Source organism: Aptenodytes forsteri, unplaced genomic scaffold (assembly GCF_000699145.1).
Source record: "Aptenodytes forsteri isolate BGI_AS27 unplaced genomic scaffold, ASM69914v1 Scaffold257, whole genome shotgun sequence".
Lineage (NCBI taxonomy): Eukaryota > Metazoa > Chordata > Aves > Sphenisciformes > Spheniscidae > Aptenodytes > Aptenodytes forsteri.
The window spans coordinates 993,291-1,017,363 of NW_008795194.1; the positions used below are offsets into that span (position 1 = coordinate 993,291).

The 24,073-nt window shown below is 36.9% G+C and overlaps 1 protein-coding gene across 2 annotated transcripts in view; it reads right to left on the bottom strand.

Moving 5' to 3' along the window:
- METTL8 (methyltransferase like 8) overlaps positions 1–24,073 on the bottom strand; it is a 28,948-nt gene that overhangs the window by 3,084 nt on the left and 1,791 nt on the right. Inside the window, exons 2-10 of one of the 2 annotated variants that reach the window (XM_009278571.2) lie at positions 19,477–19,632; positions 14,964–15,055; positions 9,582–9,973; positions 8,940–8,989; positions 6,384–6,447; positions 5,912–6,051; positions 2,742–2,848; positions 2,581–2,646; positions 712–938 (exon numbers count right to left, since the gene is read on the bottom strand). In XM_009278571.2, the coding sequence (XP_009276846.1) occupies positions 748–938; positions 2,581–2,646; positions 2,742–2,848; positions 5,912–6,051; positions 6,384–6,447; positions 8,940–8,989; positions 9,582–9,973; positions 14,964–15,055; positions 19,477–19,632 (1,258 nt within the window). In that variant the 3' untranslated portion in view covers positions 712–747. Of the gene's footprint in view, positions 1–711; positions 946–2,580; positions 2,647–2,741; positions 2,849–5,911; positions 6,052–6,383; positions 6,448–8,939; positions 8,990–9,581; positions 9,974–14,963; positions 15,056–19,476; positions 19,633–24,073 lie in introns of those variants that run through there. The other variant, XM_009278572.2, reaches the window with a different exon arrangement.

Sequence of the window (24,073 nt, forward strand, 5' to 3'; positions counted from 1 at the left end):
TTGGCATTTTGATAATTCTTTTCTACATGATGTTCAGTTTACAACCTATGGCACTTCAAATATAACGTATGTGTCACTAAGCTGTTACAGAAACTTGAGTTTGGCATGTTTCTGATGAGCATGTAGATGGAAAGTGGAGACTTCAGAGGAGTAAGTCAGTCACAGTAGAGGACACCAATCCCTGACTAATCTGATACCCATGCATATCACATGCAGTTAGTATGAAATGATAGCTTACATGCAAATCAGAAAGAGATTTTGTCTTCATTATTTATGCACCAAGAAATTTCTCCCCCAAAGAGGAAATACAGTTGCAAGACACACAATGGTTAAAAGAGACATGACTCAGAAATTAACATAGCACAGCTTGTAGTGATAGTGGGAACAGATATTCTGTTTCTCTAAATCTCTGAAACAATTATGCTTCAGTCGAAAACTTTTTACATATTGTGAATTTCAACAGGAACAAGATACATGCTTATATTTATTGACCATTCGTATTTAAGGAAGTAAAACAGTGCCTGGTCACAGTTATGAATATATTAATGCATATCCCTTTATTGCATACAAAGCAGAAGTCAGAAATGCTCTTTTTTTCCCAGATCATTTTCACACACACATTTTAAAAAAAAAAAATCAGTAAAAGGTTTTCAATTCAATATATTTCTCCTTTTCAGTGGCTAACACAAGATTTATAGGAAATATACGTACTCAAATTTGCTTCAGTTTCTGGAGTTCATGGCACAATCATCTATAAGGGTGCCTTTCGGTGGTTTCTTCAGGATTATTCAGAGATAGCAGCAACGGTTTTTGGAACTTGCTTTGTATCCAAACTCGCTGCATTTTCACTTTTTTCTTCCTGTTTACTTGTAATCGCCGATCAACTAAATTCTGTACTTCAGTTAATCCAGCCAAGTTGAACATGTTCCATACCTCATCTATTTTCTCATATGAAGAATTATTGTAATTAGAAAAAAAAAAGACATTTGTAGAATGTCATAATTAACAACCTGCAGTTCAACCAAAGATGGAACTAAATCTGTTTTGTGATTTGAAAGATCAAGGAAACCACCTGTAAGGAGTCTTTTGTTAGAAATTCACTTTCACAGCTCTCAATTTATATTACAGTAAAAAATGTTATGTTGAGGCCTAAACCACATTGGTTATTACCCATGGCATTCATAGATCCCCTTTCTTCAGAGGGTTCAGTATGCCAGAGTTGAGGAAAACAAATGCATGCCATTTGGTCGCTCTTTGCTATTATCGAGATAAAGCTATTTCACCTGCCAAATGACAATCCACACATTTATGCCAGCGTCATTATCTCCTTCTTGTCAGTCACCACTGGAAAACTTTAAGCTTCTTTGTCATGAGTAAGCACAAACCAAGACATTTCAAAATGGAGAAGGCTCTTTGAATTCAAGTAATTTCCCATACATGTCCCAGATCCTCCTTCTCGCTTCTAAAATTACTCAGGCTGGGATAAATCCTGATCCATCTCTATTGCTTACAGTCTAGGTTGCAGAGGGTAAAAAAAAAAAAAATTTGTGTGCTCACTTCCACAGTTTCCAGTAGCTGGGCTAAAATATACCAGTCTAAGCTGACTGCCAACAGAACCAAGGGAGTGGATGGGCAAAGAGCAATAGTATCCATAATCTGGAATTTAAGTTTAGCCCCTGCAGAAAGAGCAGCCTCCCAGCTCAGATTCACCAACATAGCAGAACAAAATATCAGAGCACTGCTACCAACTGTCCTTCCAAGCATGTTTATCTCAATTTTAAGAAAGAAATCAAGTACATCTTTAAATAACAGAATTTGAGCATACTGTTAGACACAAGATGCTTAGACAGAGAGAAATTTCCAGTGATGCCTGCAAGCAATCTTGCAGAACCCCAGATGCAACAAGTGTACACATAAAGGGAATTAATTTCTTACAACAGTTAGTTTGGGCTTTGTAAGAGCAGAGAATTAAAAAAAAAAAAAGCCAATAAAACCTTTAAATTTCTGTAGTAAGATGAGCTTTTATAACCCAAATCACCTTGAGAGTGCTCACTTCCACAGTTTCCAGTAGCTGGGCTAAAATATACCAGTCTAAGCTGACTGCCAACAGAACCAAGGGAGTGGATGGGCAAAGAGCAATAGTATCCATAATCTGGAATTTAAGTTTAGCCCCTGCAGAAAGAGCAGCCTCCCAGCTCAGATTCACCAACATAGCAGAACAAAATATCAGAGCACTGCTACCAACTGTCCTTCCAAGCATGTTTATCTCAATTTTAAGAAAGAAATCAAGTACATCTTTAAATAACAGAATTTGAGCATACTGTTAGACACAAGATGCTTAGACAGAGAGAAATTTCCAGTGATGCCTGCAAGCAATCTTGCAGAACCCCAGATGCAACAAGTGTACACATAAAGGGAATTAATTTCTTACAACAGTTAGTTTGGGCTTTGTAAGAGCAGAGAATTAAAAAAAAAAAAAGCCAATAAAACCTTTAAATTTCTGTAGTAAGATGAGCTTTTATAACCCAAATCACCTTGAGAGACACTCAACCCTTTCTATAAAACTATACCATTTCATACCTTTGGTAAAGAAATATACTCTGGTTCCGTCTCCTCGTACGTAAAAATTTTCTGACAAGCAGTGCCCTAAGAAATTAGAGCAGTAATGAAAAAGGACATGTCACTTTTTTTTCAAAGAGAGTTAAAATGAACAGTGAACTACAAAAGCATTCAGGAATTACCTTTTTTAAAACGAAGTTGAGCTGTATCATATCTTCCATAGTCTCGAAATAACAACATTCCTCCAGGTTTCAGTAGTTTAGCCAACCTATTTACAACCCCTTGCATCCTTAGAAAATAGATGGGATACTGGTGAAATTTGCAAACATAACTGTTTTTTTCTAGATGCTTGGAATATACATAGATTTCCAAAACTACAGTGAGAAGATGTGTCTATATTTACTATAAAAAGACCAGGCACTTGTGAACAGGAAGAACTCTTTACAAAAAAGCCTCTAAACCAAAAATTTAAAAGAAACTGTAAGAGAATACAAACTGGAAAGAGCAAAGGAGCCCTTTTCCTTCACTTCAACAGAATCTCAAGGCTGGATTAAAATACAATTTTTGAGTATATGGGTCATATGGGTCAGGCAGATATATGATGAACAATGAATGAACAGTTAGCTATGTGCATTGGTGAGCTAGACTGAGCCTTCTTGCTGTACATAGCAAAATCAAGGGCCTGGAAGGCAGACAAAACCTTATCCGATTTCTTTATGGAGGTACTGATCATACACACAAAATCAGTATCTCCACACCTAATGGTTGAGGATGGAAAGATGAATCTGAGTAGTACCTCAGGAGAGGAATCTGACAGAACTCCATCTGGAGATATTGCTAGTTAGAGGAGGAAAGTCTGCATCCTCCTTGATGGTATCTAACATCAGCCCTTCCTTATCAAGATTACACCAGCCTGCTGTATGTATGATAGGAATAAGTACCATATACAGTACTCTTTCCCCTTCACTAGACCAGAGCATCTTCATTCTCACTTTTTAACCTTACCTTGGAGCTTCTTATAAATACATTTGTATTACTCTGCAAAATGCATTACTAATGAATAATAGCTTGGGTTTGCCTCACTCTTTCAGAATAAACTGAAGGACTCAGGTTTTCCACATTCATGAAAGACCACAAAAGGCAGTCTGCACCTGGCAGGCTGCGAGGTAGAAAAGTCCACTTGCCTAATTCAACCCTTCCTCCCACAGGGAAGCAGATAGACCACGTAGAAGATGTGGAGCCAGAGTGAATGCAAAATTAATGTAAAGGAAAGGCAGCGTGCTGTATCTGAAAAAAGCTAAAGAAGAGCAAGTCCTACTTAACAATACAAAATCAGCATACCATTACTGTGTACCAAGACAACATCCTTACACCATCCCTGTCTCTCAGGTGGCCTTACCCTCTGGCCCCAAGAATGTCAGAACTCAAGCACTAATACAATTTGGTCCTTATGCAACAGTAGTGCAGGCATCTTACCTTGATTTTTAAGGGACAGAATTAGGAGGTAGTTCAGCAGAAAATAATATCATATCTCCAAACAAACAAACAAACAAACAAGAACAAAATGCAGCATATGCTTTTTAAGCACGGAATTCCCTTAGAGGAAGCCAAGTGCTTTAAAAGTTGTCCTCTTTGCTCATGCTCAACACAGGCAACCAAGGGTGCTGCCACAGACAGAAAAGGCAGCACCACCTAAGAATAAGAGACTCTTCAAGACACATAGTTGTGCACAGAATTACAGACTTTGCCTAGATAAACATAAGTTTTGTGCACATAGAAAAAAAATGTACATGCACAAAAAGTGAAAGTGCTTTGAGAAATCTCATCCCATAGGACTAGAGCACATTAATTATATAGTTTGAAGAAAATTTAATACCTTTCAAATTTTGCAACCAGCTTTTAGAGGGGCCTTCTAGCAAAACTGAAGTGTGTTAAAAATGGGGTGCAAGAGTAGCAATTATCAAAAACTAAACACAACAGCCTGAAGAGAAATCACTAAGTAATAATTGTGCTGAATACAAATGTGTCCCTCTCATGTATATTTTCCAGGTCTCCAAAGTACATAAGTTCTGCATCATCATTCTCTTGGTTTTCTTTTTCATTTCCCACTTTCAAAGTTTCCAGAAAAAAACATATACTGAGCAAGATGAATCTGGATTACATTTGCCTTCATGCAGTCATTTTAATGCTATGAGATGACAGTAATGACTAATAAATCTTTGGAAAGCGGGTCTCACAACACAGATAATTACACGGAAATCTTTATGTGTGTATACACACACACACACAAAAGCATCCATGTCAGCCTTTAGATACCGATGACGTACCACAGAAATTCTGACAGAACATCTGATTACTGCTTCTACAGGCAAAGCGATTGAATGAATGTGTCTCTATTGTCCAATTTCTTCCTGGCAGCATCACCGCAGTTACAGAGATCTGACATCTACTGCTTGAATTGCTTTTGAAATCTGAACCCAGGCTTTGCATGACTCATGTGCTCATCTCTGAACAGGAAGGACCAATATCCTATATGGGAAAGATTTTTCTGTAAAACTAATCATTAATAACTTAGGCAGGGAAACAGTTCTCAGACTTAGGCAAATACTGTTCTGTTTGCCAAGCCCCTTTTAATGAGATTCTTAAAGTGATAAATGTATTACCACACATACGGCATGTATTTCCCTTCATATGATCTAGTTAAAGGAAGAGTCAAGGCGTTTAACTTACATGTCCTCTTTTGCATTTTTCCCATTAAAAAAAAGGGCATTTTCACAATCAGCCAGCTTAACAGTCATAAAGTTTGGTTCATCAGACATTGAGAGGCATTAGTAACAAGGCTAACAGCACTCAACATAACACTATGCATGAAAAATAGATCAACCAAACAAGTTACAAAATTCTGAATGTATTTTGGTTTAAAAGGCCTGCAGGTAAGCATTCGCGTGTGGCTAAATCAGCAACCTAAGTCTTTATCAACATACTGTAAGATGTTAAATCATGAATGTTTGGTTTTGATCACTAAAACTAATTTCCTTCTAGAAGACTAGCGGTCTGGTTTTTTTAATTTGTAATTTTCTTGAGTCACTGTCACTTTTCATATGGATGTATTTAGTTACAATATACCCCTTGTATTTTGATGGAGACAGGAGTCTCACTAATGAATTAGCCTGAACAGCTTTTCTCTTGAAGCCTGAAAATGGGAAACAGCATTTAAAATACCTTGTTTTATAGATACTGTAGCTTATTCAATAATAAATTAAAGATTCATCATCTTCTTTTGCTATTCTTGAAAACCTCCAGTGATAAAAGAGATTTAACCCATTTGCTTTGCCCTTTAGTCTTCATTTACCTGTCAGGATGAATAGTAGAGAGCACAAAGACAAGGAGAATGACATCCAGGATCTCATCTGGAAAAGGATAGGGTAAAGCATCATCACACACATCATGAACAAAGGCAGAACACCAGGCTGAATTGTAGGACGAATGTGACTGTCAGGAAAAAGATGAAAAGAGGCACAGAGAGAACAGTAGTAGTTAATACATTTACTGTGACTCAAGAAACTTTTTTTCTTCAATTATTCAGCATTGTAAAACATCTCATATAAAAGCCTATTCTGTCTGGTATCTTACTCAAGCTGAGAAGCAAGCTCACTGATGGTATTCATTCCTCTCTGCACAGAGTAAGACTTTGTTCTTTCGAATATTGAAAACTTCAGTTAAAAGTTGTCAAAGCCATCACATTCTTTTTCATGAAGACGGCTTCCTGGCAGCCTCCTGAATTAGAGGCTTATAAGGTACTCTAAAGCGAGCATATGAATTACCTTTACCAGCTCCACTGCTCCTGAAGCAAAATCACAACAGTACAGAAAGGTTCCAGGTGTATTGCTAGGAAAACAAAACCAACATCAGTTAAAAAATTATTATTGTAAAAGATTAAAGTCTACATCAGTGTTCATGGAACTACAGAGGGCCCTTTAGGGTTCTCCACAGGCTTGATCAAGCATGCCTTATTGATGTCTAGCACATGGAAAGCCACATACGTTGTAATGAACCAATAGGGCAGACAAATTCATAAGAATACCAACAGGCAGTTAGTATAAAATGGAGAATTATAGCCTTGTCAGGCAGGAAGTGAAAAGGAAAAGAAAGAAGGTCACAGAGGGCTGTCAGGATTGATGACAATGTCCTGGTGTTGTATTACATAAATGCACATTAATAGGTCACATTTTCTTACAGAAGCACTGCATTAAGTCTCTATCATTAGCCCATATATGCAGTTTAATTAGCAGTATGATTTGGGCGGGGGTGGGGTGTTGCAAAAGTCATCCACAGTTCTGTAGAGGTTTGGGTTCCCATGTGCCACCTTGCTGTGCTTTTGATTAGATTAAGCGGTATTGGTTGTTTCCCTCCATTATCCCCTTTGTTTTGTAAGCCAAGATGAATAAGAATTTCCTGTGGCACTGTTTTCCCCTCCTTTCCCATCCAAGACTAAGTCAGCTGCAAAGTTCCTCGTACCATTCATCAGACACTAGTAACTCTAGGGAGAAATTTTTTTCACCTCCGAAAAATTCATTTAAGAGAAACTAAGCAAGCCCCTCAAAGCCTACTGAGGGATGACCTCATAGTCAACTCATGATCAATTAATCTCTCTTAAAAAATATTTGAGATTTTGGACAGACCGTTTCTTTAGAAAGGCAGTCAATAAACTCTGGCAGTGCCTATACGATCTCACAGTATACACAGCTGAGTTAGTGACCTCTCTCTGAGGGCTCAGCAGGACAACCTTATGGACCAAAATATACTCCATCCTTGTCGCTGAGCAAAACTTTTATCAGTTCTGTGCCCACCATGACAGTTGATGAGTTTAGATATTTATCATGGATGAGGACAAGCAGCCAGGCTTTGGACCCAGCCAGTCCCTTGGGAAAGGTTAAGCAGATTACCTAACTGACTTGTTAGGATGTTATTTCAATTTTTTTTAGAGCAGAATAGGAGCTACGTAGAAAGTCTACTTAAAACAAAGACACAGCTTGATCTGGATGGTGATTTCATGATGCATTGTATTAAAAAACAATAACTTAGATTTTAAGGGGGGTAGGGGGAAGCAGTTTAAAAGTTACATTACAAACCTAAGTGGAAAATTCTTTTGTAGCCAGGGTACGCTCATACTTGACACTGACTTCTTTTTATATGCATACAAAAGGCAATTTTTATATTATTAAATTCAGAGTAAAACCAACTGTGCTATAATGTCAGGCCTGCTAAGAGGTAAGAGATGTTTCCATCAGGTCATATATAAGACAAATGTGTGAGTTGTTCAATGTACCAACCAACGTGATTGACTGAAGGATTTGCATAAGAATAGAGATCTCCGGGAAAAATACCTAATGAGTGGATTCTTAATTACCAGAAAAGCCAAACTATGACTAATGCCTCCTGCGAGGAAAACACAAAAGTTTGTCTCATCTTTTTAATACAGCCACGTGATATCTTTTCCCTATATAGTGTTACGTTCCAAACTTTTCATATGAAACAGGGCTCCCCTTTCATTACATGCTGTCTAAAGCAAAGCATTTGTTGTGGGATGAAGATGCATTGCTAACTCTAATAGGTTTCGTGTATGACCCTGGTGCGTCACTCGATTCCTCCTGCTCTCTGTTTCCGTATCTGCAAAATGGAGTATTTTTGTATAGTGGTGATGCTAGCAATCAGAATTCATTTATAGAATAACGAACTGTGCCATACTTAAGCTCTTGGAGGCACGAATAAGAAGAAATCTATTTCAACCCTTAATACATACACAGCCTTTCCAATAAAACCTTCCTGCCTACATGGAAGGGAAGCCATGCTGTCATAACAGCTTCTTCTAAAACTGGAAGCTAGGTGGATTAAGATGTTTCAAGGAATTAAGTAATGCAATACAGGACTTGTGCCTTCCTTGACACTAAAACCTGAAGCAGTATGACAAAGTGTACCAGCCAAATTCAGAAATAATACAACTTCTTACCAGTAGATCACATGCCATTATCTACTGTCTCTGATTTTGGCCTTTTGAAGAGATATATGTCACCATAAAGCTACCAGATAAGACAAGAGAATATTTCACCTGCCTGAGATTAACTACAAGAAATCAATCTGAATGCACCTGAAGACAAACATTGTCAGCAAATATGATCCCCCCAAGACTAGGGCTGACCAATATGAGGAGTATCTTGTACTGATGCTACCAACATTATCTGTGGTCTGCAAGCAATCAGAATTTCAGGGCTGTAAAACAGTCCACTCAACACTTCCTGCAGCAGTGGTCTAGCACCAACATTTGAAGAAAATGAAGATGAGAACTGAACTTTCATATTTGAAAATCCAGCACTACATACCATAGAACTTTCAAAATAGGAAAGACACTGTTTCCAGCACCACAACCAACCTAAAATCAGAAGAGAAGCAAAAAGTCAAAATAAATGAACAAATAAAACCTCGTATTTTTTTATTTTTGTCTTAAATTAGTTGGTAGGTAGGATCCATTAGACCTGAAGGTATGTTGGACAGAAAATGTATAAACAGCTCATACCACAATTCTCAAATCACTTCTATGATCATGTTTCTCCTCAATGTCTTTCTAAAGTTAAGAGAGAATCCATCTCTCAAACTGCATAGGAAAATGCAATATTCTTGTCCAATTTCACCATTTGGCAAGAATGTGTCAAGTACTTGCACTTTAAAACAGAGCACTTTAAGAACAAAGCACTGTAAGACATAACTTTCCTTAGGAAATTAGAAACCCAACTTCCAGTGAAAATGGAATCTGACAATCTAGCCCTAAATTCTGATTTGGGAGAAACTTGAAAGGGAAAACAAAGCCCAGATCTTAGGTTTCTCTGAAAGTTTCTGCCATAAATGAATGTAGTACGGCAAATTCCAAATGTTTACTTTCTTGATACTTATTAAGCATCTTTATCAGGCTTTTGAGCAATTAAGTGGAGTTCTATATGATGGGTAGAACATTTGCAGTGCATTACCTCTAATATTCTGTAAGTGGCGTCACTACCAGGGAAGGATTCTAGCCTGCCAAATTCTTCTCCACAGTTTTTAGCCTGAGGATTGTCAGTAAGAGATTTTGCTTGGTTTTTATTAAATACATATCGTCGTACAGAAGTGGAACCACCTCCATAATTTTTCTTCCAATATTTTTCTCCTTCCTCAAACATTTCATTTTTATGTGAAAAACTGTTGGCACTATTTATTTTTATGTGTTCTGAAGATCTTTCTTCTGTTTTCAACTCTTCTCTCCTTTTTTCTGGAAGAATTTCTGGGAACTCCAGAAACAGCCAATTGCGATCCTTGAAAAAGTTATTTTTATGAGTCTTGTAAAATTCATTCCAATATTTACTGGCTTCTCTCTCATATTTATCTGAAATTAAAACAAAACAAAAACTTGGTGAATATGAGCTTAGCTACAAAATACTGTAAAGCAACACAGAATATGGACCCCAAATTTACAGTTTAAAAATCCGTAGTTTCCCACATTACACACATTTAAATAAAAACATATGGATTTTGGGTCTTACCTTAATCTTTGCTCAAAATAACTCCCAGGAGGGTTTAATTAGATTTTATGTGCCTTAGGATGGGGCAGACAGGCTTTCTGCATCATCTTTTTTTTTTTTAAATGTAGTGACATAATAGAACAGCATCACCAAAATATGCAATCGTAAGTTTCTTAGACAAGCTTTCATGGCTCAAATTATAAAAGGAATGCATCTTTTCAATTAAATGTTGTCCATGTTTCTCCTATTTAAGAAATACTGAGCTGAAATTAATTTCATGATTTATGAAACTCTACGAACAATTGCAAATTTGTTGGTAGCGAGACATCTCTCAAAAAAACCATCAATTAGAAATCCAGTTCTCTGAACTGGAGTGATAAACGCTACTGCATAGCCAATAGACAGTAATGCCCTCTTAACCATTCAACAGCGCAGTTTTGACAGAAAATAACAATACAGTCAGAAGCAACATACTGGCTTTCTTACTTTCAAAACACTTCAGAGAGTCTTACAGTAGACCTTTGTGTTAACTTTTAATTCACAAAACATTCTAACTGAATGTTAGAATATCAAAAATAGGATCGGAAGGGATTTCACCCAGTCAGGGAATTCATACCCCTTCTCCACAGAAATGTGTCCAACTTGTTCTTAAAATACCACCTTACAGGTTTGACAACTTTCTTCAGTAATATATTACAGTCCTTCACCATCTGTACAGTTAGAAATCTTTTCCACTACCTAACCCGAAATTTCCTTATTGCAATTTAAGTCCAGTAATTCTTGTCCCTTACAGTAGCTTTGTGTTAACTTTTAATTCACAAAACATTCTAACTGAATGTTAGAATATCAAAAATAGGATCGGAAGGGATTTCACCCAGTCAGGGAATTCATACCCCTTCTCCACAGAAATGTGTCCAACTTGTTCTTAAAATACCACCTTACAGGTTTGACAACTTTCTTCAGTAATATATTACAGTCCTTCACCATCTGTACAGTTAGAAATCTTTTCCACTACCTAACCCGAAATTTCCTTATTGCAATTTAAGTCCAGTAATTCTTGTCCCATTAACCAAGCAGATAAAGCAAAGATTACTCACTTCTCTTTGCAACACCTATTTACTTATTTGAAGTCTTTTACTATGTTTCCCAGAAACAATCTCTTTTCCAGATTGTCTAAACCTCTCTTCTTTTTTCCACGTAAATCATGATTTTTAGACTTCTGATCATTTTCATTTTTCTTCTCTAGATTCTCTCCAATTGATTTACTACTTTTTGGTGCTGTATTCTGGTAAAGGCATTATCAACGCAGAGCAAAAGGAATATCTTACGAGGCTTACAGGCTGTAAACCTGTTTATAACTCCCAGCTTGCCACTGCTGATTCAGCTAGTGATTCACCACAACCCTCAGATTTTCTTCTGCAAAATGACTACCTAGCCAATTGTTCCAGAACCTAGTATTTTTTTCAAGGAATTATTCCTAAGCAAAGTATTCTGCATTTATTTTTAGCAAATTTATATCTTGCAGATCATTTTTTTCCACAGTTTGTCCAGATCTTTCTGAATCCTAATTGAATCCTTCACCATACTTGAAACATCTCTTCACTTAATATCATCTTCAAGTCTCCCATTTCCTGAGGTCACTAATGAAAATACCAAGCAGAACTGGACACAGAACAAAACACTCCTCTGCCCAGCACAGCCTTCCATTCTGAAAGGATCTCTCTAGGCATTCATTCACCCAAAAGCAGTTTCCTTAGCTCTCACTTGCCTAACTTGCTTATGAAAATGTCAAGTAAAGCAAGTCAGAAGCCTGACTAAGGATAAATTTCAGGACGTGTGCTGTTTTTTCCTTATCCCCAGGGCTTGTAACCTTCTCCAAGAAGGAAATTAGCTTGATTTTACATGATTTATTCTTGAAAAATATTTGTTGGCCAGTATTCATCTCCTTTGTTCTTCCAAACCCAGTGTCTGCAAGCTCTGGATTATCTCTTCCAGTATTTTTCCAGGAATTGAAAGTAATTATCTGACTCTTCTCTTTTCCCACCTCCCTTTTTAAAAAAGTAAATATTCTCTTTTCTGCTTTCCCAGTCATCCATGTACTCTATGGATGTACTTTGTAACCTGTTCTTTCTCAGTACAAGAACAAGATCTTTCCTCCTCTTCACTAGCACTCTTAGTGCTAGCCACTGGACTGCAGATAACCCTTTCAAAGGAAGGCTGATAAAAAGATAAGAATTACAGCTTTTTCAATGTCTCTTTTGTTGATGGTTTTCCCTTCCTCATCCCTCCTAAGTACCAAACCAAATCTTTTTCTTGTTTTTTCCCCTCATTCCCAAAGCATTTACAGAACTGTTTCTTGTTAACCTTGACGTCTCTTGCTAAGTGTACATCATATGTTTTGCCTTTTTTATTTTGTCCCTATTCACTTACACTGACCCATTAATTCTTTTAATATAAATGCACAGGATAAATATATGGCGCATTTCTCCTACTACTCTCATTTAAATCTTAACATACTATTTCCTAAATCGCTACAGCTTTTCAGAGATAAACAAGGCTGAGAATTATCATTAGAGGCACAGACAGGCAGTGGGAAGTGGCAAGGAGGTGGCAGAATGCCTTGTCCTAGAAATCTGCATAATTTTTTAAATTTAACATTTAATACATCCAGTTGTATTATTAAAGGGCAAGACCCAACCATGCAGAGTAATTGTAGAGACTTTTTTTATAATATACGTACAGAGTTGATTGAGGTCATATATACCAGACTTCAGTAGTGTAAGCTGCACATTCATAGATTGCTTGGCTTCAGTATAAAAAACAAACCTTCTACTCAAAAGGTTCTTAAATCTTATCACCCCTTGTTACAGTCACTACGTTTCTACGAGTCTGCTCAGAACCCTTGTACTTAAATTCCCATCAAGTTTTCCAGATTTCAGAATTGAAGGAAAGCAATAGCTGTCAGCCTTTCAAATTGTATTAGTATGGTATTACGTAAGTTCAAGTGAAAGAACACTTTGCTTTCCATTCTTTCACTGGTCACTCCTGCACCACTGTGTAATAACCACACATGCAGTATTATTATAATTTGTTGTTTCATTTTGTGTATTTAAGTAGCCTGACTACTAGATTTTCCAAATAATATAAAAATGACAAAACTAATAAACGTATAACCTTCTGAGAAAAAAAAAATCCCTTACTTAATCGATTGATTTTTCTCCTTAACAGAATCTTTCAACACTAGCAGGCATGCCTGAGAAGAAACTGGACATGCTAGTAAGTAAATCAAATTCCTAAAAGTAGTATCATGAGTTCACTCAGTTTAACTTCTCTTGTTTTAACGAGGCTCACCAGAACTATCCTATTTCATTGATATAATAGTATTGTTGAAATCTGTGTTGTCTTTTTTCCCCTTACTGTAGTTTCCAAGGCCCCAAAATAACCTGCTTGTTAGCTTCGGTCTAGTTTGTTGTTTAGAGAATTAGGCCAAAATGTACTTCCACTTGCAGAATGAAGCTGAAGCTTTCTGAAGGAACACTATCAGCAATGCTCACCTATTCAAGTTCTAAACAGAGGGGCATTCATAGGCAACATCCTTGGATTCTTGTATTTCTTGGCAATAGACAAATGCCCGATTATTCCATTTCTCACCAACACAAACTAAGTTCTAATTGATTGTAGATGAAGAATGAAAGGTTCCATGAGCCACATGGTTACACAGCTTACTTTTCAATTATGAGCTCTTTTTCAACTCTTTATACAAACCAAATGAAAATATTAGATATGATTTTTGAATAACAAACATTGTACTCCTGTATTTAGATAAAGAATGCGAGAGGTAACAGAAAAGGGCAGGACGACAATCCCAGAGCATTCAAAGTGATGAAGGGCACACAATCCAAGACACATTCACAGGTAATTCAAATAAACTCCAACATGTGCCCTAGTTACATAAATGAAACCGAGCACAGGATCATAACGACAATAATTTGACAAGTTCAAGACACTCTAGGTAAACTGAGGCCCAGGACATCCAAGTAATTGTTTTCAGAATATCTTTCTAATAAAGGAACAAATTAAGAATCCAGATTTCTATGTTACTATCAAGTTGATACTCCAGCTTTAGCACACATAACTATCCTAGAGTTTAGTCTAGGGTTTAGTTTACCAGTTTGAACCTAGAGCTATCATTCTTCAGAAACACAGAATACATTTTTTCCCTTCTGAAGACAGGCACGAAATTCCTTAATCATTTACAGAGCAGACTCTGCATGATGTATTGGAACACCTTCCACAGAAAGTGAACACACTGCTTCCTGAAGCACTCCCAGCTCAGCCTGGCCAAGGCAGCAAGCCGGGACCAGCTGGGACCAGCGCAACTTTCATGGCACTTAACTGAAATATGGTGTAATGTACAAACACTAGCTCTCTAAACAGTCCACAAATCATTAAAAAGCATTTGAATATTGTACATGGGAACTTTCATCCCCAGCATCCTAGCTGGCTGCAAATTCATTCCCTTTAATGAAGTAACAGTCCTGTGTAGTAGGAGTTTTATTCTGAAGAACTGCAAAAGGAGCCAGAACGTGCAACTGCACCATAGTGATGTACTTGTTTTACATAGAGCCTGTTGCCCCTGCAAATGCAAAATTGCTCAAATAAGTAACTGAATTGCTAGAAAACCACAGTTTGAGACAATCTTTTGAGGCAACAAAGGAAAAAAAAAAAATCAACAAATTTAGACAAGAGAATGTAGAAATAAAAAGAGTGTTCCTGGATTTTAATGCTTTAATCTTTAAATGCTTTAAAAATAGCATTAAAATAGGAAATTTTAAGCCACTATGAATTTGTTACCTTGGTCTTCCCATTGGACTTTCACAAGTGAGTTCTCTGCTGCTTTTTCCTTGGCATTCTCCTCTTCTTCTTGTGACCACTGCATGTGGTCCCTGCAAAAGGCAGTTGAAGAACCAGCCTTTAAACAGAATTTTCCATAATCTTTTTTTCTCCAGGGAAAACAGTCACAAATTAGCTACACTGTCTCAAATACATTTTCTTTTTGAATGCAAGCAAATGACCACAAGGAGACTGACAGTTAAAAACTAAGTTTCAGTCTACGATAAGAAAAAAATTAATTACTAGTTAGGTAAAACTCAAGCGATTAAGAAAAATCTTCCAACTGCAAAGAGGCTGAAGTAGTATGCATTTTTCCTCTTAATAATAGGATTAACATATATCTTGTAAATTGAGTGCATTTATAGGAATGTATTTTGAGTGTCCCATTAGAATTGTGTTTAGCTGGATATAATAATAGACCTATCAACAAACACCCTGATGCAAGAAACTTCTCACATTACTAATGTTTATGATGAGGAACAAAGGTCATTTAGCAAAGGAACCAGCTGTTCCTGAAACAGGGAGTATAATCCACCTATTCAAGTGGAACAGGTGGAATTGATGAACAGGATTTTACTTATTTGGGGAATAGAGACAGGAAACATTTAGAAAAAAGAAGAATGAGACAGTCCTAAGACAAGCAGTGCTGCAATGTTTCCAGAGTCTATGCTATCTATATTTGTGTAAAGTGGTTCACTTAATGTTATATTAATCCATTAAATGGTCACAAAACCAAGCCAAGATCTGACCCTGATGACTAAACTGCCTTCCCTGCAGATTCTGTGTTTGGATCAGGCCACAATGGGGAGTGCCCAAAAACATGCTGCTGGCAGCTTTTAAAAGCAAATCAGCTGTCCCTCCAAATCATCCAGTCTGAACAGTTTTAGAAATCAGATTAAATTAGATAATATAATCCAAGTAATCTATTAGATCCTAATCCTACTGAAATCAATTAACCGAAAGCCTGTAAATAAAATTCCATTGGTTACTATGGGAAAAGGAACAAGGTGCCAACTTGAAAAGAGTTGATCGTCTCCAAAAGCTAACAAGCATCTTTCTGTTCCATGCAAGGTGACATATAGGTAATTTAATTCTTAGACTGTCACTGTTCCTCTTTTGTTAATAGTGGGAGACTAATTGGTACGTATTTGTCTGCTTGCCTCAGACTTGATTTCCGCATTCTCTACTGAAATATTTCTCATTATTGTCCCCAGCAGGTTGCCCCTCCCCTTCCTGTATTTGTTCATATACCAAATGTTCCTGTGCAGTGTCAAGGCTCTGACAGTCATGCTGTAGTAAAAGAAAACTGAATGACTGAAGCATTACTAGGCAGCCATCCTCTTGGAAAGACTTGCTTCCCTCACTGCTATCACCGTTTTTGACCTTGCCTATTCTAGCAAGCTGAAACCAAGGACTATTCAGATGGCAATAATATACAGTCAGCCCTTCTGACAGATGATTGCTGTGGTATAACCTTTAGCTGATCAATTTTAATCCATCATTGTGTGTCTGTCAGAGCCCTTAAGGGCTCTACACACAATACTATAGGTGCCTGAAGTCCTCCATCTTCATCAGCAACTTTTTTTCCTTTTGTCCCTCCTTGGAAATTCATAAAGCTGAAAAAAGATCTTTCGGCTCTTTCCTAGAACTTTCTATATGGAAGACCCCAAACAACAGGACTGCAGCAGCACTTCTTGATCAAAATCTGGAAAAGAGGGGACATAGCATAGTTCTTATGCAAACTATACATAGTTTGGATGCTTCAAATGAGGCAGCTCCTTCCACAGTGCAAGCCGGCAGGAACACAGAATACAGAAGAATTCTAAACACAGAAGTGTTTAAATACAGAAGTGTTTTAAGCTGAACATTGACAGCAGCAAAGGAAGCTATCCATTTTAACCACACCAGGAACTGTTAACATGAGTAGGCCTGACATGAGATCAAGCAATACTACTTTCAGTTCAGCCTATTCAACTTAGCCCTTTTCCATTAACTTGTTTGCTAACATAGGGTTTAATTATCTCTGAAAACTACTAACATGTGAAAACTATGCCAATTACTAACCTGAATAGAAGCAGACATTTTTTGCTCCAGTGTTTAGCATCATTCATTACTTCTCTCTCAAAATGACAGAAAAGCACCACAGCAAATATCTAAAGCATTAGTTCCCAAATTTAATTTGCTTAGTATTCCTAGCAGCAATGGTAACAGCTCTTGGCTCCCTGCCAATTCACATACAGGCAAAGAAAGATGCCACTTTATGAAGTAGCAAAGATGAGTGGAAAACAAAAGCACATAAATCCTCATACACCAATGCTAGGGAAGATGAATCTCTTACGCTCACCCGGCATGATCTATTTAGCTCAACCACCACTCAACCTGATCCCCCTTATCTCCGTTGTGAGAACCCTGCTCATTCAGCAAGCTTCAGATCCAACGACCTGCCCCCACTTCATAGCCAGGTTCTTGATTTATCAAGACCTTCGCAACTTCCATGCAACCTCTGCTCCAACTCAGTTTCACCTGTTTTCCCTTCTGAGCTATGTGGATTCATCTGCAGATCCACTTTCTGAACAACCCTGTTCCTTTCAATCCCATCTTCACAATCCATCCCAACCACCTGCATCATAGTTTGATAACTCTGTATTACTGTCACTGAATGCTAGCAAGAAAAACTGAAGCTACACATGATCATTTATTTGGAAGGAAATTAAAAAATGAAACAAAACCGAGTTTCGTCAAGGTACAATGTTACAGAAAAAGGGTGGCCTTTTTCTTAAAATCTTTCCCTACCTTGACTATACAGCCTACATTTGAATCAGCATTCACACAAGTAAAGGATTTTTCCACCTAGCAGGAGGTACTGAGTCTGGCAGATGCTTAAGAACTACACTGCATATAGATTTATGAAACACGGAGATAAACTTTACATTCTTTTAACACAATAACCAGCCAGCTTCTTTGACCAAGGAACTTATGGAAATATAGATAACTCCAGATTTGGCCTTAAGGTGGTATGTGTTGGGGACCATGGCTTGAGGATATCTAGTTTAGAAAACAGTAATAGGTGACAGATCTAGTTGCATATCTTACCTCATGAGTTAAGCCCAAATTTAGAGACTAAATAGAGTAACTAAGATACTAGTTTATCAACTAGAAGACAATCTTCTGTGTCTGTGTCTTCTCTTAAGACCTTTTTATTCATCAGAATTTTATTAGAGAAACTTTTGAAATAATTTAGATTAAAAAGTAAAATGGGCCAATTAACAAATAAAATGGACTACTAAAAAGAATAATATTTTTTTAAAAACCCAGCAAGTTGGAAACTTCATTTCAGAACAAAAGCTTGTCCAGTAACGTCTGACAGTTGCCAGCAGGGAACACCTCCGAGGAAGGTATAAGAACTGCAGATTACTTTTATGAAGTAAGCTTAAGTCCTGAAACTTGTCATCTGTTACTCCTATGTTACCCATTGGTTATCTTTAGCCACATCCAGTCCCTTTTCTAATTTTGCTAAAGCCTTGCTTTCACAAATGGTGTGTGGCAGAATTTAAAAATATATTTAAAAATTATGTAGAAAATAATTTCTTGTAAAGCTTCTAAATTCCCCACTTCTCTTTTCATCAAATATTCCTTGTTCTTAAGTTATGAACTACAGGAATAAAAATTCCTGGTCTTCCAAAAATCTTAGGTAGATATTCTTCTACTTTCTAGAGAGATTTAGATATTCTTCTATCCTTCTAACACTTCCTGTATCACTTACTGTTTTGTATTCATCTCCATTCCATGGTCAAAAATCCTAGCCTTTTCAATCTCAGTTTTCCCACTGTGTTGACTAGTGTTCTGACTCTTTTCTGAGCTCCCATTAATCATAAAAATACCTTTTAGAGATGGAGATGTACTGCTGCAAATCAGGGCAATTCTTATTCTTGTTAACATTTACACGTTAATGTTTTCTCTACTACTATATCATTTATTTATGTTAAGATTCAGTTAACTTTTTTTGACAATTGTGCACTGTATGGAAATCTCTGCTGAACTATCTGTTACATCTTCAGTACACCTTTAGAAGAATACAAGTCATTTACATGTTCCTTTCAGAATGGTGTCAATTTTAGAATACAGCACTAATCCAATATGCAGCGTTACTGTACCTAACTAGTAACTTTCAGCCATTATAAATCACATGGACTATCTTATCTCTACACTTTGTCTCCTATATCTATAGGAGATCTATAACAATATTTTGCCTTTCATTCCATGACTAACTACTTGCTCAGCAGCTTTTTAAGCAAGTCACTGAGAACTCGTAACTGTCAGGTTACTTGTGACAATCTCAAGTTTTCTCTAGCACTACCTTTACACATCTATTCTGGCAGTCCATTGTTATATATACACACCCACCCCCCATTATTCATCATAGTAAATAATATACAAAAATATATGAAAAATCAGCCTTGAAGAAACATCTCACCACATGTTATGCTCAAAAACCTTAGAAGGATCAGTTAAAATCCGCGATCCAAGTGGAACAGCTGGTCGTCTACTACTTTGGTGCCTCTGTTGCATCTTGCTTTTCCTCAGACATAAAGCAGAAAGCCTTGTAATGAAATTCATTGTGTTCAGAGACCTGAAAACACAATTAACTCAAATTACAGTTTTGCTGTAACTTAATTGTTTATGTCACTTACATGAGAAACTGGTGAAATAATCAAGCACCAATATCAGCTTTAGTAATAATCTTTTACTATAATACAAATTTAAATGCTTTTTAGAAAATAGCAACATCCCTTCAGTGTGCTGAAAGCCCAAATAATCCCAAAGTAGGCTACTGGAATGAAACCAGTTGAAAGATGAATTATTTGGTATCATTTCAAAGTCCTATCAGGCAGGGGAAACAAAAGAAATACACAGTAAAACAATAAACCAAGTTTGACATTGTACCTTTAAGAAGAAAAGCAAGAAGTGATCAGTAAAGAAACCACTTGTTCTAGTGGGTATATACTGTCATTGAGATTGACATTTTTCACCCCACTCACTAGGTAACCATCTTCAAAAGGTTTAATTCTAGAACTGTGACTGTGGTTTTATGCTTTTAGATAGGAAATGAAAGATTTTTTTTTTTTAAGTGTAAACATCATGCACCAGAAAGCCTTCCAAAATTTCTGCCGTGTATTCTCCTGATCCCTGTTTAATGCCCTCTTTGAAATGAATGGTTTTAAATGTTAAATTTCTATTCATGCAAATTATAAAGTGCTTGAGATTCTTCTATTACATTGCTATATTTTACTTTACTTGGAATCTCTTCATACAGTGTTAATAATGAAAGATAACAAGTGTGTGTAGCTAGTACCAGCATTTTGTCTTGTTGGGGTTTTTTGGTTTGGTTTTTTTGGCGGGGTTTTTTTTTTTTTTTCCCTCCCCCCTTTTTTTTTTTTTTTGTTGACTTGTTTGGAAAAACAAAATAACCCTCCTACTACTTTTACCCTGATGTGCCTTTGTTCTTTTTTCCTCCAAGTGCTCTGCATATGACTTTAAAAATTATCCTTAGTCCTATTTTCTCCTGACTTTTTTTTTTTTTTTGAGTGCTGCTTCTGTATAAACCACACATACAAATTTAATGCACTGGAAATACAAAATGTAGTTACAAAAAAAAAGGCACAAGACATTATTAGAAAACATTCTGTCTGGTTACAAAGTGAAGATTTTTATCTTGAGGAAAATAGTACTATTTGATCACAAGTCTTGTACTGTGAATAAAAAAAGATTAATTTGTACACATCAATACAAAGCCTGGCAAAGGAATCATTTCAATTAAATGAACAATTCCTCATTTAAGGTGTACTTTTGAATGAGTCATGCTTTAAAAAGGGCATTGTTTATTCATTTTAAGCCTATGGGGGGGGAAAGAAAAAAAAAGAGGGAAAAAAGGTTAAAATTTCTTTTTATTTGTCAAAGATCAAATAAAATGGGGTCTTCCTTTTGGCTGTCAATGCCAAATAAAAACACCAATAAATTTTGGCTGCTGGGACTGCAATGTTACCAGGATATGGGGCATCACCATCCAGTGAAAATGTAACATTTAGTCCTATTAAAAAATTAAAACCTCTCCAAAAGTTAACGCGTTTATTATGGCTCTTTTTTTTTTTTAATGTGGTTCAGCAACTAAAACAATTCCAGTTTATACTTCAATTACTACAAACTGTTCATGCTTTGTTTTTGAAAATATGTATGCATTTTTCATAACATAATGCATAATTATTAACATATATGGGATATTATGAAATAATAATTATGAGACATGAAAATTAAGACACCATGAAAATTTCTGCAAAATGTGTAATTTACATAAAGGCAATGTTCTTGAAAACAAAAGCAAATAGAAAATCCCCCAAACCCCCAAACCACAATCTGATCTAAAATTATTATTATTAAATTACACAAATGCCTGGATAAAGATTCCATGATTACGTTGCAAACTGTTTACAAATCCTCTTCCTCCTTCAATCATTCAAAAAGACCTGAGTTAGTATCTTTGCATTTCCTGTGCCAGCATTGATATTCAACATAAAATACAATGATTCAGCTGCTAGGCTAGTCACATAATTTTTTTTGGCTTTCTAAATATCTCAGTAAGAACATGAAAAGATGCACAGATGGGAATTATAGTCAGATGACTAAGATGATCTTGCATCAGTAAAATCCAGAGATGCAACTCTTTTTATGAGAATGTGATCCTTTGAGTGATAATTGCACAATTTTAGCTGATAAATTCTGAAACATCAAGAAAATGCAAGGAGAGTGGGGTACGTGGAGGAGTTAAGTTTACTGTTGCATCCAGTGTTAAATGGGAAGGAACTCCTTGGAGACATGCATGTATATCCCTGAGAGTTAAGAGTGATCCACGGATCATGAGATTAATGGGCAATCTGGCTACTAAAAGTTCAAAAAGCATCTAAATGACTCGGAAGCCTAAATTACATTTTCAGAAGCAAGTCACTGCTCGACTGTTTCTCTAATTGATTTTGTTAATGAAACAGGCAAACACCCCTTCTCTTTGTCAGATAAGATGATCATACCCTGAAGCCATGACAGCAAGAAATGTTGTTGTCTGAAAGAATTAGGAGTTACTTCCTTGTTCAGAGCCATGGTCAGGAAGGCTTTACGTTTGATTATTAATCAAAGCAATTCAACCTTCATCTTTAAGAATATTATCATGAAACTGAATTACATTAAAAATGCCTGTATTTTGTGGCAGCATAACTATTTTTCAGAAAAAAAATTTAAAGAAACAACGCATTTGGTAACCACACTGAAAAGCAACATGGAAGACTTTTTTCCCTATGGAGCACTGCCATTTAGCCTTTAGAATTTTGTCATTGTTACAAATACAGATCAGGTCCTCAGTTTAGTTGAGAAACTTTAAGAAAACAGCCTTAAAACTCCTCCCCTCCCCGAACAATCTAACACAGCACCTTTAGTACAGCTTTTTGAAGGTGGACATGCAGAAGAAGGTATACATATCAACTGCCAGCTAGACCTGAAATAATACATTTCTGTTTGATGTTGGCATTAAAACCTCTGAGCAGTCACATCCACAGAGGAAAAACTAAAGACACAGGAGAAAAGAACTGTTCTAATCTTGTTTTTTAAATAGTGAATTACACACCCAAACATACATAAACCACTTCATTGATGAGTACAATCCTTGAGAAGTATCAGTTCTGAAAGCGATGTCGGGGGCGGGGGGGGGAACAGAACAGAAATAACCCGTCATTTTTGTCCAAGAACCTAGTTCAATGAACTTACTGGATGAAACCATTTTGACACTTGACTGATCTCCAACTACAAAGCTAACAACTTCTTCCATCTCCAATCACTAAGCCTACTTGTAGAGTCTCTGTTAGAAAGTAAAATAACAGCCTATATTAGGAAGAGTATGTGCAGCTTAAGTTACATTTCTAGACAGAAAAGTATTCTGGAAACAATGAACTTCATACAATTACTTCTGCTGGGCACCTAGAAGCTTATCTACACAACATTTGACAATTAATCCCCAATGCTCTCCTGTAAAGCGTAGCTAATCTGTTTTATCACCATCAAACACTACCAAAACTCAGAACACCTTACACAAAACAGATGCAAGTGGCAATCATGGACACAAGTGAAAAATTCTTCAAGATAATGGTAACACAGAAGGCATAACTATGAATTACCAGTGGTTATTTTTAAAATACATACATATTAATATTTCTTAATATTTCAAATCAAGGCGGGGGGAGAGGAGGGGACTTTACTGTCAACCAGACTCATTCATTAAGTGAATGCTGAATGCTATTCTATTCTATCAAGTGACTAAACATGCCCTCTTGGGGCTTCATGATTAGTCTTTCAATGAGATACTTAAAAAAAATTGTGCACATTTTAGACAATACGATATTTCACAAGTTTTCAAACTCAGCAGATCTAAAACTCTCAACTGTTTTTCCTTCTCATGCATCATCACCAGGAATGATGCAGACCTCCCTGTGGGCACACAGCAACTTCAGTAAAACTACTGCAGAGCAGTGACTACTGAGGGGAAAAGAAAAACAAAACAAAAATTTTAATTTATTCTGACTCCTGTAGAGACAACACAGTTAACATTGGTTAAAAAGCAACAGCAGATAAAAACAAACAAGCAAACCCCACCAGATACGATTTTAACCACATGTACAGAAGCGTTGAGTAAGAAGAGCCTGTTCTTACACCACCTTTGCCTGTCGGAAAAGGACCTGGGTGGGGGTGCTGGTCGACAGCCGGCTGAACATGAGCCGGCAGTGTGCCCAGGCGGCCAAGAAGGCCAATGGCATCCTGGCCTGTATCAGAAATAGTGTGGCCAGCAGGAGTAGGGAAGTCATCATGCCCCTGTATTCGGCACTGGTGAGGCCGCACCTTGACTACTGTGTTCAGTTTTGGGCCCCTCACTACAAGAAGGACATTGAGGTGCTGGAGCGTGTCCAGAGAAGGGCAACGAGGCTGGTGAGGGGTCTGGAGAACAAGTCTTATGAGGAGCAGCTGAGGGAACTGGG